This window comes from Curcuma longa, chromosome 12 (genome assembly GCF_044706935.1).
Source record: "Curcuma longa cultivar G26 ecotype Majalengka, Jawa Barat chromosome 12, ITB_CL_G26_1.1, whole genome shotgun sequence".
In the NCBI taxonomy this organism is placed as follows: Eukaryota; Viridiplantae; Streptophyta; class Magnoliopsida; order Zingiberales; family Zingiberaceae; genus Curcuma; species Curcuma longa.
This window is the reverse complement of record NC_133872.1, coordinates 4,506,111-4,519,791: the sequence shown is the minus strand read 5'-3', so window position 1 is coordinate 4,519,791 and position 13,681 is coordinate 4,506,111. Positions and strand designations below refer to the sequence as shown.

At 39.2% G+C, this 13,681-nt stretch overlaps 2 protein-coding genes and 2 pseudogenes across 2 annotated transcripts; 1 reads left to right on the top strand and 3 right to left on the bottom strand.

Moving 5' to 3' along the window:
* The window catches only part of LOC141843502 (patatin-like protein 6), a 4,971-nt pseudogene extending 1,156 nt beyond the window's left edge, over window positions 1-3,815 (bottom strand).
* Window positions 3,816-5,580: 1,765 nt separating this feature from the next.
* Window positions 5,581-6,471, bottom strand: LOC141842706 (uncharacterized; annotated as a pseudogene).
* An 858-nt stretch (window positions 6,472-7,329) lies between these two features.
* Window positions 7,330-8,000, top strand: LOC141842962 (protein CHLORORESPIRATORY REDUCTION 42, chloroplastic). Its single transcript, XM_074730963.1, has 2 exons — window positions 7,330-7,585; window positions 7,677-8,000. The coding sequence occupies exons 1-2, from the start codon at window positions 7,401-7,403 to the stop codon at window positions 7,777-7,779; spliced, it is 288 nt and encodes a 95-aa protein (XP_074587064.1). The 5' UTR covers window positions 7,330-7,400; the 3' UTR covers window positions 7,780-8,000.
* A 214-nt stretch (window positions 8,001-8,214) lies between these two features.
* Window positions 8,215-9,641, bottom strand: LOC141842960 (dnaJ protein homolog 2-like). The gene is made up of 4 exons (XM_074730962.1): window positions 9,502-9,641; window positions 9,145-9,421; window positions 8,810-9,008; window positions 8,215-8,704 (listed from the first exon to the last, which is right to left on the bottom strand). The coding sequence occupies exons 2-4, from the start codon at window positions 9,394-9,396 to the stop codon at window positions 8,385-8,387; spliced, it is 771 nt and encodes a 256-aa protein (XP_074587063.1). The 5' UTR covers window positions 9,397-9,421; window positions 9,502-9,641; the 3' UTR covers window positions 8,215-8,384.
* Between the last annotated feature and the right edge of the window lie 4,040 nt (window positions 9,642-13,681).

Here is a 13,681-nt window from a genome sequence, read left to right as displayed (position 1 = left end):
TCGTGGGATTCTGGCTAGTCAATTGGTAGTCGTTACTGATCTTGTACGATAGTTTTCTGAGTTGGGACTGATGGAGCATAGTCAGACTCAGTGGGATATTCTGATTTCGATGGTTGCTCAGTCAGCTTTAGTGGAGAGGATTGAGTTAGCACAGGCTAGTGACTAGCATATCCAGTTCATCTGCAGCAGAGTGGATTCTAGACAGTAATCAGAGTTTTATCGTGACACAAATGGGATACTTCGGTTCTGAGGACGTCTCTGTGATGATTAACATAATTGGTGGTTAAATTGACATCATTAGTAAGGAAATTTAAGGTTTTAGTTGTACATTTATGTCTTGGATGACACATATTTGTAATTGGATATATTTTGATTATATTTAAATTTTTCTACATTTTTGAACGCATGTTTCATCCAATTTGATTTGTAGGACATCTTGGTCATCAAGGCTTAAATGACACATCAAAGGCTAAGTGGAACATCATGATCAAGACTTAATCTCAACCCTTCATTTGGAGCTAGACTATTAAAGACAAGGAGGATGCCTACAACCAATCTGAACCATACATCCAAAGAATGGAAGGTTGAGAAAAAGAAGATAAAAGGAGAAGAAAGAACACACACAACTCCAAGCCCTAGCATCCCACACCCATTCACGCCGTCCCCCTTCCTCCCCATCTCCACGTTCACGCCACCGTGAAAACCTCCACTCACATCCACAACGCCCCTCATCCCATTTCACGCCTCCACCCAACTCACAGCCATCCTCCACTCACTCTATCCCTCACACCAATCCACAACACAGCCCCATTCTCCACTCACGTCAACACTTAAGCCTTCAACGCCACCAATCAGCCCCTCACACACGGCATCCCACTCACCTCACGCCTCCACTCTCCACCAAGCAGCAACTCCACTCACGGTAGCAACCTCACAACGCTGAACTCACCTCACGCCTCACACCAGCATTCACGCTCCCATCAGCAGTTCATGCCACAGCATCCTTCACAGCCATCTACGAAAGCTCCAGCCGGTCGGATAGAGCCTAGCAGCCCCTCATTTCCTCCTGCGCGAGTGGACAGCACACCTTACAATCAATTTCAGCAATTTACAGCTTTCTTTTATTTGATTGTGCTTTCTTTTGATGTTAATTTAATTCCCTTATAGTTGTTATTTTGTTACTTGTTATTCCCTTACAGTTTACTTTGTTATAGTTTGTTGAATTCTTCCTTTATGAATGCAAGTAGTTCGTTAAATTGTCTAGGAGAAATTTTGCGTCTATGTGTGCGGATCCTTGGATTAGTCACCTCGTAGAGGTGGATACCAAGTAAACAAACCAGGTTAGCGATTGTGCTTTTCTTTTCTTGTTTTTATTTTACTTCCGCTAACAATTTCGCAGGAAAGATAAAAAATCGCTATTCACCCTCCTCTAGCGAACGCATCGGTCCCAACAATACCAACTCTAATCCCTCCTAAAGGGCAGGTTCATTTTTGTACGTATCATCAATCACATAGTTATAATACTAATGAATGTCGGCAATTGTCTCAAGAAGTTAGTTGAGTCATAAAAGAGAAACAACACGGAAGGAGGACCTCCCCTTTAGCCGCCAGACGCTTATCTCACAAGTATTCATAATGTGAAGATTCAAAAAATAAATCAGATCGACACCCAACCAGTTCTCCTCGATATCAAGAAACGAAGCCCTTACAACGACGATCTCCTAATCGATGTCATCAGGATGAGATACGAGAAGATCGTCCTAACTATGATGGAAATCACTTAAGCAACACACCTAGCCGCAGCATCATCAGCATGATCTTAGGTGGTCCTACGGACGGAGACTCCAATCGAGCTAGAAAAGCCCACGATCGAAGGTTGGAAAGTTATGGTATAGGCACCTGGAGGGGTAAAGACAAGGGGCCCATCATTAGTTTTAGACCACAAGACTTGGAAGGAGTTTTCACTCTTCACGATGATGCCTTGGTGATTCATGCTGTAATAGAAAATTATGACGTGACCAAAGTATTTGTTGATACTGGTAGCTCTATCAACGTGTTATTCAAGGATGCCTTCGATCAGATACAAATTGACCAAGAAGAATTAAAATCCATGTCGACAGCTCTATTCGGATTCACGGGACATGAAATACCACCTTTAGGCCAGATCAATCTTTCACTTTGCTGGGCCAGGAACCTTTACGACGCACTTGAAGTATCATCTTCACTATAGTAAACGCCCCTTCCTCTTATAATGTCATCTTAGGAAGACCGTCACTCAACACATTCCAAGCAGTAGTGTCTACTTTTCATTAGAAATTTAAATTCCTGATGGCCGACCATATCAGCTCAGTTCATGGAGATCAAGCCATCGTTCGAAAAAGTTACCTAAAAGTGCCAAATTCCAAAGACTCAAGCATTCAAGAATTCAATACTTACATTGATTAACAACATCATGACTTCAATCTATCCTGAATAAATTGAGAATGATGATAATTAAATCTCACAAGATAAATGGTGGTAGCTCTTCCTCATAATCAGCAATGGTGGAGCTTTCTCAAGCTACTTATGGTTCATGCACTACCATATGCTTGCTCCTCTTCTAATCTCCACTACTATCATATGCACAAGATTGCACAATCATGAAGGTTTATTAGCATTACAAAGAAAGTATGAGTATGGGAAAAGATAATATGTATGTAAGGAAACGAATGGAGAGAATAAAATCAAAGTAGAAGTGGAAGACATGGGAGTAATGAAATGCTTCATGGACGAGTATAATAAAATAATGCCTAATAGATATCAATTCTAAGCTAACATGGGATAGTCCAATAATAAGTAAACAACTCTTATCCCTTTTCTACACTAAAATCCCCTCATGTTATACTATAAAGTTCTTAATAGGAGAAATAAGAATTGTTCTTTACCAAAAAATTGCTATCATCTATCCTTAAACAATTTCACAATATGTCAATTTTTTTCAGAATCGTAGTACAAATATTTTTTTTTCAAATAGAACCATAGGGTTTTTTTATCAACCCTATCCTAAAAAAAACACAAAATATAACAAAATGGTCCTCTAAAAATAAAACAAAAATTAAAACACAATGGTTTGCCAATGGATTTTTTTTCATAAACCCTGTCCTCTAATAATAAAATATAATAAAATAGTCTTCGACATTCAAAATTCCCATGTCCAAGGAAAAGAAATGAAATAAATGGTAGGGAAAAGATGACAAATGATAAGAAGGTTATTCAATAACCCATGCTAGTAAAAAGAGAGTGAATGTACAGGAAACTAATGAAATGCCCTTCATAAGAATCATACAATCTCATGATAATATGGTCTCGAAAGAATTAAAGCAAGTTCTAGAGTAACAGTCATCACAAGTGACAAACACAAATAAGATAAATAAGCTCAATCCTCACTAGGTATATGTAAAGTATCATATTAATTTCTCAACATAGAATCCATCACTAAGTCATAACCATATGCAATCCAAGAATTCTTTCATGACTATAAACCTCCAAAATTGACAAACCAAGTTAACTAGTTTTTCACAATTCTTAAAATGATATAGAGTCATGCAGGGAGAGTTTATTACAGAAAATGACAAGTAACTAAACACATCCTAAATCAAACAAAAGTAAAACAAGTAACGACATATATACAAAATGAGATGAGATTGAATAACTCCCCTTCAAGTTGGGTAGATAACATCGTTGAGGTTCATTCTTTCCACTAACCTTCCATTTACTCCTTCATGAAACTTCTTGAGATGGTGGTCATTCACTCTCTGTGCCAAGACAGCTCCCATCGCATAATTCGAAGCATCGTACATTAAATTGAAAGGGAGTGTCCAATCTGGAGGTCTAATGATAAAGGCTGATACAAGAGCTTCTTTCAGTTGGGCAAAAGCATGCTTGCACCTATGATCAAAACCAAACACCACATTTTTTGTAACAATGGGTCAATGGAAGAGTAAACTTGCTAAAATCTCTAATGAAGCATTTGTAGAAACCTGCATGTTTAAGAATGCTCGCTCGCACTTCCCGAGGTAACCACCTAGGTAAACACCTAATACTACTCTAAACTCGATGACTAATTTTTTCAACCCGGGACGACTGATGCAGGAGGATCTAAATATTTTTATTAATATTTTTGATAATTTTTATTTTTTTAATAATTTTTTAATTTTTTTAGTATTTAGAATATTTTTGATAATTTGTTTCTTTTGTATTTTAGGATTTGAGTCCATTTAAGATATTTAAGATTTAGAATCTATTAAGATTTATTGCTTTTCTGTTAAGATTTTTTCTTTCTTTTATATTTTAAGATTTTGAGTATATTTAAATAATTTTTTATTTGATTTTATTGAAAGTTTTTTATTTAATAATATTTTTGACAGTGCTCTTTATTTTCTTATCCCTTGATATTTTTTCAAATCAATAAGTTTTAGAAGATTGATTTTTGACGTTCGCATTCAATCAACGGAATTAATATTATCCGTAGGATAATCACTCTCTTGTCCGACTTCACAAAGGTAAAACTAGACCACACCGAGTCAAGAGGAGGCCCAAACCAAGTCAAACCAAGCTCGAGTTTGATTGAACCGCGGACGGATCAAGTCACTCTAAATCCGATGCAGTAAATGCTTTAGTCCTCAAGGCCCCAACTCGGCAGGTGGCCGACTCCTCGATGCCCAACTTCTCAAGGCCCTACTCAATAAGCGCTCGACTCATTGAGGCCTCGACTCAACAAGTGCTCGACACCTCGACGTCCGATCCCTTGACACTCGATCGTTCTTGACTCCTCAACACTTAGTCACCCTGACCCTTTGATGCAATCTCTCTTGGGTGCCTCTACCACATGTACTTGAGTAGGAATGACGTGCCTAGCAAAGGACCCAAAGAACGTGGGAACATGAGATACTCGGACATGAGTAGTACTGGAAGAAGCGGGGAACATAGGGCGATATAGCATCCCCTCAACCCAAACTTGAGTGTCTAACTTGAGTGTTAGAGTGGTCGTACCAAGTCCACCTTAGCCTCCATTCTATAACCTCTTCCTGAGCATTTCAGAGATCCAAGAAGTTCCTTCGTCGTTGGATAATTGGAGTTCGCTTAGAAGACAGTCTTCTCTCAGTGGTTCAAGCATCCGCGATCTCAATCGGGAACACAATAATAATAACTAAGAACAGATTGCTAAATACACTGAATTAATATCTAATAATTTTACATCTGCTACAACTTTAAATTTGTGTGCCTGGCTTATTCCCTTGGATGATAGTGATTTGTTTTTTAAAATTCTCAACAGGGTGGATTGCAATATATATCTACTTGTTAAAAGGGATGGTGGAAGCAACCTGACACTGAAGATATTACAACAAGATCAGGTGGTTCTCCATTGTTCTGAGACTTGCATGATCAAGGTTTGTATCTGGTTTCATGCACTTTTCAAGATAGAAAGCTGCTCAAATAGCAGTCGTGTTATCTTGGTTTCAATTCTTTCATGTCTTATTAATTTTACTGTATTACATACATGCAATTTGAGGTGTCCTTAGCTGAAGACATCGACCTAGTTTACTTGTCTTCTTGTTTATACATTAAATACAATCCAATGCCAAGTAAAACTAAACTGGAAACAGCGACGCTCACCAACAGTATCTTCTTAACCGGAGTGAGTTCCATGAGAAGGTTGTTGATGCTGTACTTTGCCATCATCTCGCCACCTCTGCTGCCGGAACCTGGAAACCTTATGCTCTCTAGTCGCTTTGTTTCCTTTTCCTGGCCAGATGTATCATCTGTTTTAAGTGCCGGACTCATCTGCTGGTCCTGTTTCTTTTCACTATTTGATCTGCCTTCTTTAGGTTTTTCCTCGTCTTGCAACTTCTCTTGCTTTTTCTCCTGATCACCGTTTGCCTTGGGCTGTTCTTTATGACCAACCTCTTCTTTGGCTTCAGGCTGCTGCTTCTCTTCCTTTCGTGGAATTTCCCCTTCAGGTACTGCTTTCCTACTCTTACCATCTCCTTCCTGTGTCTTCTCATGTAGTTCAGTTGCCGCCTTCTCCATCGGCGATGATGGTGATTTGTGCATCGTTGTAGATGGCTCAAGAGGAAACCTAACATGTAACTCCCCATTCTGAAACTTCGCTCGGATTTCTGCCACCTTGCAGTGCTCTGGCAATGGGAATTGTTTCACAAACCGGCTCCAATGCTGATCATCTAGAGGTCTTTCACCGCTTTTGCACCTTGATCTGATGTCTTTTGAATCCTGCGACATCATGCATGTCAATCAAAACATGCTCGCTCTGAGTATTTCCACTTCATGATTATACCAAGTGGATGAAGGAAAGCATGATTGTAAGGGGTTTGTTAATTTACCTGGGAGACGAATGCGAAGATTTCTGAAGGCTTCTTCATGAACCCACTCAAAAGAAGGTTCAAAATCCTCGAAAGATCGAAGAGCAGACATGGTTTTTGTCTGATGAATTCAATTGTTTCCTGTGTGATTGTGAACTCGAATAAACTGTGGGTGGATGGATTTGGGAGACATGGTTGCCTCATATATATATATAGACATGGGTAGGGGTTGTTTAGCTTAAAAGGCTATGCTTTGTTATTCCCTGTGCCAAAGGCTAGAGTTGCCTCCATGCATGGCCAACAAGTTATCTCTTCTGTGGATTACACTCTTTTTGATTGGAAGTCACATAAGAGAATTCTTAAATTTCTTGTTAGGTTTCCTTCCTGTTAGATTTATTAACTTACAGGTATTCGTTTTGTGGATGCATGCAGAAAAATGACTTCCATTCCTTTTTAAAAGGAGTCCATTTTCTTTAAAAATAAATACTCATATCGTTATATCAAATTCTTTTGTTGATCATAATTAAATATTTAATATATATATTCTAAGAAAGAATGTTATGCAAAAGAACAATACATCCACTAATTATCACATCAACTAGATAGTATTAAAAAAAACCTTGTAAAGCCAAAACAAACTTTATAAAATATATAATTATTGATAGAAAAACAAACAAAGAATAATAATTTTTTATCAATCATTTAATATAAATATACATACTTATAGTTATTTAAAAATAAAATTCTAAATTTACTTTATAATATAATTTATAGTCTTTAGTTTTCATCTCTAATAGTTTGCAATCTTATATAATATAAAATAAAATTTCAAACTTGAAGTGTATTATTACATATCTCTCAAAAAATACATTTATAATTGTCCATTGAAATAAAATTTCATTCACAAAAATTAAATTATCATCAAAATTTTCTTTAGCCCCCTTATCCTCAGCTTCCCATCATACAAATTCTGCTCCTAATTCTCTCTTATATCTTCCCCTTCATCCTTATCCTTCTCTGAAAAATTAGGAGAAAACTGCCATGCCCACGCTGCTCCGGTTTGGTTATCCTTCTTTGAGCGCTCGATGTCAGCTGGACTCGGGGGAGCAACTCACGGTCGGCTCCCCGATCATTATCGTGGAGGCGCCGCCGACGCTCAAGACCGCCACCCCCATGCCGTCGCTCAAGATCAACTCTGGACTGGTCAAGGAGGGCGACGTCGGAAGGTAAATTAGGCAGATAAAAAAAGGTATGAAAAACGGTGAAGGGAACTCGATGCGTTTCCAACTGTTTGTCGTCGTCGTCGTCGTCGTGCAGGATTATAGCGAGGAAGCCGAAGGATGTTTGGGCAGTCCGCCTGGCGATCGGCGCATACCTTTTAGACGGCAAGTACTTCAAGCCATTAGACATCTCTGAATGAGATTGGCATCTGAGACCACAAAGTGAGCATTTGGTGTTGGTATAGAACGAGCTGGAGGAAGTTTGAAGTGTGTATTTCGAACACCGCTGCTGAATTTATCTTTTACTTTGTTAGAAAATATACGAGATGATGTTAAGCCTCCGTGTGCGTTTCATTTATCTGCCTGTGTGACAGAGATTGCTTACGTGAAAGTAATTAAATTTGATGATTAATGGCTGAAAGTCTTTAGGACAGATGGTGTGCAGCTTGGGTTTTAGAACAAATATAATTGGAAATAAATTCATGTTCTTTACGTAATTTACTTTAGTTGCCATTTACGCTATAGCAATGTCATTTGTCATCATTCTCTGATCGAATAACAAAACTGCAAGTTTTACGCATGTTTAGTTGACACATGAAATGCTCAGCAAAATTTGCAAACAACCGGAGGATCAATAACATATAAATGGAAGTCAGTTGCTTAATTAATCCATCAATGTGCTTTAAAGCTGCTTGAAAAAGATGGTTATGATACTGCGCAGTAGCATGCGCTAGATATAAGAATAATGTCTACCAGTAAATTGGTATATAAATCAAGTGGTGAGAGCCGAGAGCACGATAACAGCTTACTGCTGGGCACACTGCACTCTTTGGGCTCCTCCATGGAAATCGCCATCCTCTTCGTAAGCCTCCTGTGCTTGAGCTTGCTTCCTCCTCATCTCCTCCTCAATGTTAACATCGTGCAATGTTGTCTCCTCACATTCATCGAGCTCCATGTCCGTCATCTGAGACAGAGGCTTTGGGGGTAGCACTGCCTCAAGGGCTTTGCACTGTTCTGGTGCCAAAGAATCAGGGAAGTCCACAGTGAAATGTATGTAGAGTTTCCCCTTCATGAAGGGTCTCTGGTACATTGGCATGCCCTCGTCATTTATTGCCTTGTATCGATCTGCGTCAGCAATTTTTATTCAAAATACAGGTCAAAAGAAGAAAAATATATATATCAACATGAAGAATGATTAGAATATGGACATGATGGTCAAGTGAAGCTCACCAGGCTTGACAACTTCCCCTGGGTTTGATTTAATAAGTAGCCGCCTACTATCGAGGTGATTCAAAACAAACTGAAAGCCACATAGAGCCTCGGTGAGGGACAATGTATGCTCATAAAAAAGATCGTCGCCCTTTCTCTTGAACTTGGGGTGCTCCTTTTGTTGAATGACAAACACAATGTCTCCAGTAACAGTGTCAGGCTGCATACAATTACCAATTTCAATCAAAGAAAGAAAAGCTTTTTTTAATAGAAAAAAAATCCTGCACAAGAGAGGTTATCTAGTTTAAAAGAATATGTTTGGAGAAAAATGAAGATGAAGTTTGTTTTTTATGTACCGCTTCGTCAGCCTCCCCGCTAAATGTAATTTTCTGCCCATGTTGCATACCCTTCTCAACTACAACCTCCAGCACTTTCTTCTCTGAGACGACTTTCTCCCCTTTGCAGTCTGGGCAGCGGTCCTTCTCATTAATCATCTCACCAGTTCCTTTACATTCATTGCATGGGTGCTGCATCTGTTGAATCATGCCAGGCCCCAATTGGCGAATACTGACCTTCATACCTGATCCTTGACAGCCAGCACATGTCATGGAAGCGCCTGATTTTGAACCCTTGCTGTACGAGTGCAAAAAGAATCAATGAGCAATAATCAATTTGTCAAAGAATCCATAATATGGCAGTAGTAGACAGTTCACCCTTTGCACTTTTGGCAGATGACACTACGTGAGAGTGATAACTTCTTAGAAGTTCCGTTATAAAGGTCTTCCAAAGAAACCTTAACAGAATGGATCACATCCTCCCCTCTCCTCTGCCTTTGTCCTCTGCTGCTTCCTCCTGTTCCAAAAAATGTGTTAGAACTATGCTTTAGAAGCAATTTATAACTGTTTGTTAGGTAGCAGTTTATAGCAGTTAGTGGAAGTTATTTCCTTAGTTCTTTTTATTTGTATTTAAAACAGAAGAAGACAATCTGTTTTTGTAGTGTTCTGTTTAATTTTACAACATTTGGTATCAGAGCAGTCTTCTTAAGGGACCTGTGTAACTTTAACACACCATGGAAGCCGAAGCAAGTTTCTCTGCTATTTCTCCACCAGTGTTCGATGGAGATAACTACCAGATATGGGCAGTACACATGGAGACATACTTGGATGCTTTGGATCTTTGGGAAGCAGTAGAAGTTGATTACGAAATTCCTGCACTTCCTGCAAATCCTACCATGGCTCAGATCAAAGTACATAAGGAGAAGAAGATGAAGAAGTCAAAGGCTAAAGCTTGTTTGTTTGCTGCGGTTTCAGCCACTATATTTTCTCGAATCATGTCTCTTCAGACGGCAAAGGAGATATGGGATTATCTCAAGTCAGAATATGAAGGAGATGAAAGAATTCGTGGAATGCAGGTGTTGAATCTAATTCGTGATTTTGAAATGCAGAAAATGAAGGAAACAGAGACCATCAAGGAGTATGTTGACAAACTTCTTGGGATAGCAAATCGAGTTCGATTACTGGGTTCTTCATTGACAGACTCAAGAATTGTTGAGAAAATTCTTGTAACTCTGCCTGAAAGGTTTGAGGCTACCATCACTACTTTCGAAAATACGAAGGATCTGACCAGAATTACACTGGCAGAACTCTTGAATGCCTTACAAGCACAAGAACAGAGGCGTGCAATGAGGCGAGAGGGAGAAATTGAAGGAGCCTTACCAGCCAAGCATAATGATGTTGGCAATTTCAGAAAGCAGAAAAACAAGAAGCCTCAAGCAACAGGAGAAGGTTCATCAATGGGCAATAAGAACAAGGCAGGAGACAAGAATGCTGGTGCAAAAGGGAATTATCCTCCATGTCATCATTGTGGCAAAAAGGGTCATCCACCTTTCAAATGTTGGAGAAGACCCGATGCAAAATGCAGAAAATGTAATCGAATGGGACATGAAGCTGTCATTTGCAAAAATAAGAATCCACAGCAAGAAGAAGAGGCTAAAGTTGCTGATCAAGAGGAGGAGGACCAACTTTTTGTGGCAACTTGTTTTGCAAGCAGTGAAGAAACTGAGAGTTGGCTAATTGACAGTGGTTGCACCAATCATATGACCAATGACAAGGAACTGTTCAAAGACTTGCACCCAACTAACATCACCAAAGTAAGAATAGGAAATGGTGATTATATTTCAGTCAAAGGAAAGGGAACGGTTGCCATAACTAGTTGTTCAGGTACAAAACTCATCTCTGAGGTTTTGTTTGTTCCTGAAATTCATCAAAACTTGTTGAGTGTTGGTCAGTTGATTGAAAAGGGATTTAAAGTTGTTTTCGAAGACAACTTTTGCCTCATTAAAGATGCAGCCAATCAAGATATCTTTAAGATAAGAATGAAAGGCAAAAGTTTTGCTCTAAAGCCATTAGAGGAGGAGCAAACTGCTTTCTCAATTCGTGAGAATGTTACTGAGATTTGGCACAAGAGACTCGGGCATTATCATCACCAAGGAATGCTGCAAATGAAATCCAAGATGATTGTAGAAGACCTTCCAGAATTTGATGATCAGATTTCAGATTGTAGGGCATGTCAATTCGGCAAGCTCAATAGAAAACCATTCTCCAAGTCAACTGGCAGAACTTCAAGGAAGTTGCAATTGATTCACACGGATGTTTCAGGGCCTCAAAGAACACCTTCTTTAAAGGGTAGTCTCTATTACATTGTCTTTATTGATGACTTCACTAGAATGTGCTGGATTTTCTTCTTGAAGTTCAAATCAGAAGTAGCTCAAGTTTTTTTGAAATTTAAGACAAGAGTTGAAAATGAATGTGGCTGCAAAATTCAAACTATAAGATCTGATAATGGGAAGGAGTATACTTCTACAGAATTTAACAAGTTTTGTGAAGATGCAGGCATAGAACATCAACTTACAACTCCTTACACTCCTCAACAAAATGGAGTTAGTGAGAGGAGAAATAGATACATCATGGAAATGTCAAGGTGTATGCTGCATGAGAAGAATTTGCCAAAAAGTTTTTGGGCAGAAGCAGCAAACACGGCTGTGTTTCTTCAAAACAGACTTCCCACAAAAGCAGTGAAAGATCAAACACCATTTGAAGCCTGGTATGGTTATAAACCAACTCTGAAATTTTTTAGAATCTTTGGTTGTTTGTGCTTTACTTATATTCCACAAAACAAGCGTGACAAGCTGGACAGAAAAGTTGCACCTGGTATTTTTATAGGCTATAGTAATGTCAGCAAAGCTTATAAAGTTTTCCAGCCACAACCTGGAAATATTATAGTGAGCAGGGATGTTTACTTCATGGAGAATGAAGCATGGAACTGGGAGGATGCAAAGAAGAAAAATCAGACTGGGGCAGACTTGAAATTCAAGTTTTCTGGTTTAAACACTGAAGAAGAAGAAGAAGATTTACAGAATGACGCAGTAGATGATGTTCCTGTAAGAGGAACTAGGCTGCTCTCTGACATCTATGAAAGATGTAACATTGCCGTGTGTGAACCTGCAGATTATGAGGAAGCTAAAAATGATCAAAAGTGGATAGTTGCAATGAAGGAGGAGCTGTTCATGATTGAGAAGAACAAGACATGGATCCTAGTGGAAAGGCCTCAAGATAGAAAAGTAATTGGAGTCAAGTGGGTGTACAGAACCAAGCTTAATGCTGATGGTTCTGTCAACAAACACAAGGCAAGACTTGTGGTGAAAGGCTATGCTCAAACATTTGGTGTGGATTACTCTGACACATTCGCACCAGTTGCTCGATTGGACACCATTAGATTGTTGCTTGCTGTTGCTGCTCACAAGAATTGGAGAGTATATCAGCTTGACGTAAAATCAGCCTTTTTAAATGGTGTTCTGCAAGAAGAAATTTATGTTGAGCAGCCTGAAGGTTTTAAAAAGAAAGGAAAGGAAGACAATGTGTTTCTTCTCAAGAAAGCTCTTTATGGTTTGAAGCAAGCTCCAAGAGCTTGGTATAGCAGGATTGATGATCATCTGCTAAGTTTAGGCTTTGAGAAAAGTTTATCTGAGGCCACTCTTTATGTCAAACATGAAAGCAGTAATCTTCTCATAGTTTCTCTCTATGTTGATGATCTTCTACTGACAGGAAATGATGCAAAGCTGGTTGAGGAGTTCAAACTTGAAATGATGAAAGTTTTTGAGATGACAGATCTTGGATTGATGACTTCCTTTCTTGGATTGGAAATTAAACAAGCTGAGCATGAAGTTTTTATCTGTCAGAAGAAGTATGCAAAGGAGATATTAAAGAAGTTTAAGCTTGAAGAATGCAAGGAAGTAAGCACTCCTATGAATCAAAAGGAGAAGCTGTGTAAAGAAGATGGTGCTGAAAAGGTTGATGAAGGGTACTTTAGGAGCTTGATTGGTTGCTTAATGTATCTTACAGCAACAAGGCCTGATATTTTAAATGCTGTAAGCATTTTGTCACGGTTCATGCATTGTGCAAGTGAATTGCATCTCAAGGCTGCCAAAAGAGTAATTCGTTATGTCAAAGGGACAAGTGACTTTGTGTTAGTGCTGGAACTAGGATCAAGTTAAGTATGTGGTTTGGCTAACCAGATTGAAATGAGTTTGCAGAGAACAGGTTAAGTCCTAGTGTGGCTAGGCAAGAAGACTTGGCAGAGTCAACGTGCACCAGGCAAGATCTGGACTTGGGTCAGGAGGACCAAGTTGCAGATGAAATGGACTTGGTCAGGAGGACCAAGTTGCAGAGAAGAATGGACTGAGGAGGATCAGTTGCGTTCAAGTCCTGGGGGGCAACGACAGAGCCGAGCAAAAGTCCAACAGGTCTGGAGGACTTGGTTGGCATCAGGTAAATTCTCCTGAGTGGAGTGGGTAAGGACGCGTTCCTACGAGGAACAGTAGGCGCCGGTCTAACC

What these genes read in the sequence shown, in the direction of transcription:
- LOC141842962 (XM_074730963.1), top strand. Translation starts at nt 7,401, where the DNA reads ATGCCCACGCTGCTCCGGTTTGGTTATCCTTCTTTGAGCGCTCGATGT. An exon ending in AAGGAGGGCGACGTCGGAAG is followed by an intron (nt 7,586 to 7,676) that starts GTAAATTAGGCA and finishes GTCGTCGTGCAG; the next exon opens with GATTATAGCGAGGAAGCCGA.
- LOC141842960 (XM_074730962.1), bottom strand. Translation starts at nt 9,396, where the DNA reads ATGACATGTGCTGGCTGTCAAGGATCAGGTATGAAGGTCAGTATTCGC. An exon ending in GCGGGGAGGCTGACGAAGCG is followed by an intron (nt 9,009 to 9,144) that starts GTACATAAAAAA and finishes AATTGTATGCAG; the next exon opens with CCTGACACTGTTACTGGAGA. An exon ending in AGGGGAAGTTGTCAAGCCTG is followed by an intron (nt 8,705 to 8,809) that starts GTGAGCTTCACT and finishes TTGCTGACGCAG; the next exon opens with ATCGATACAAGGCAATAAAT.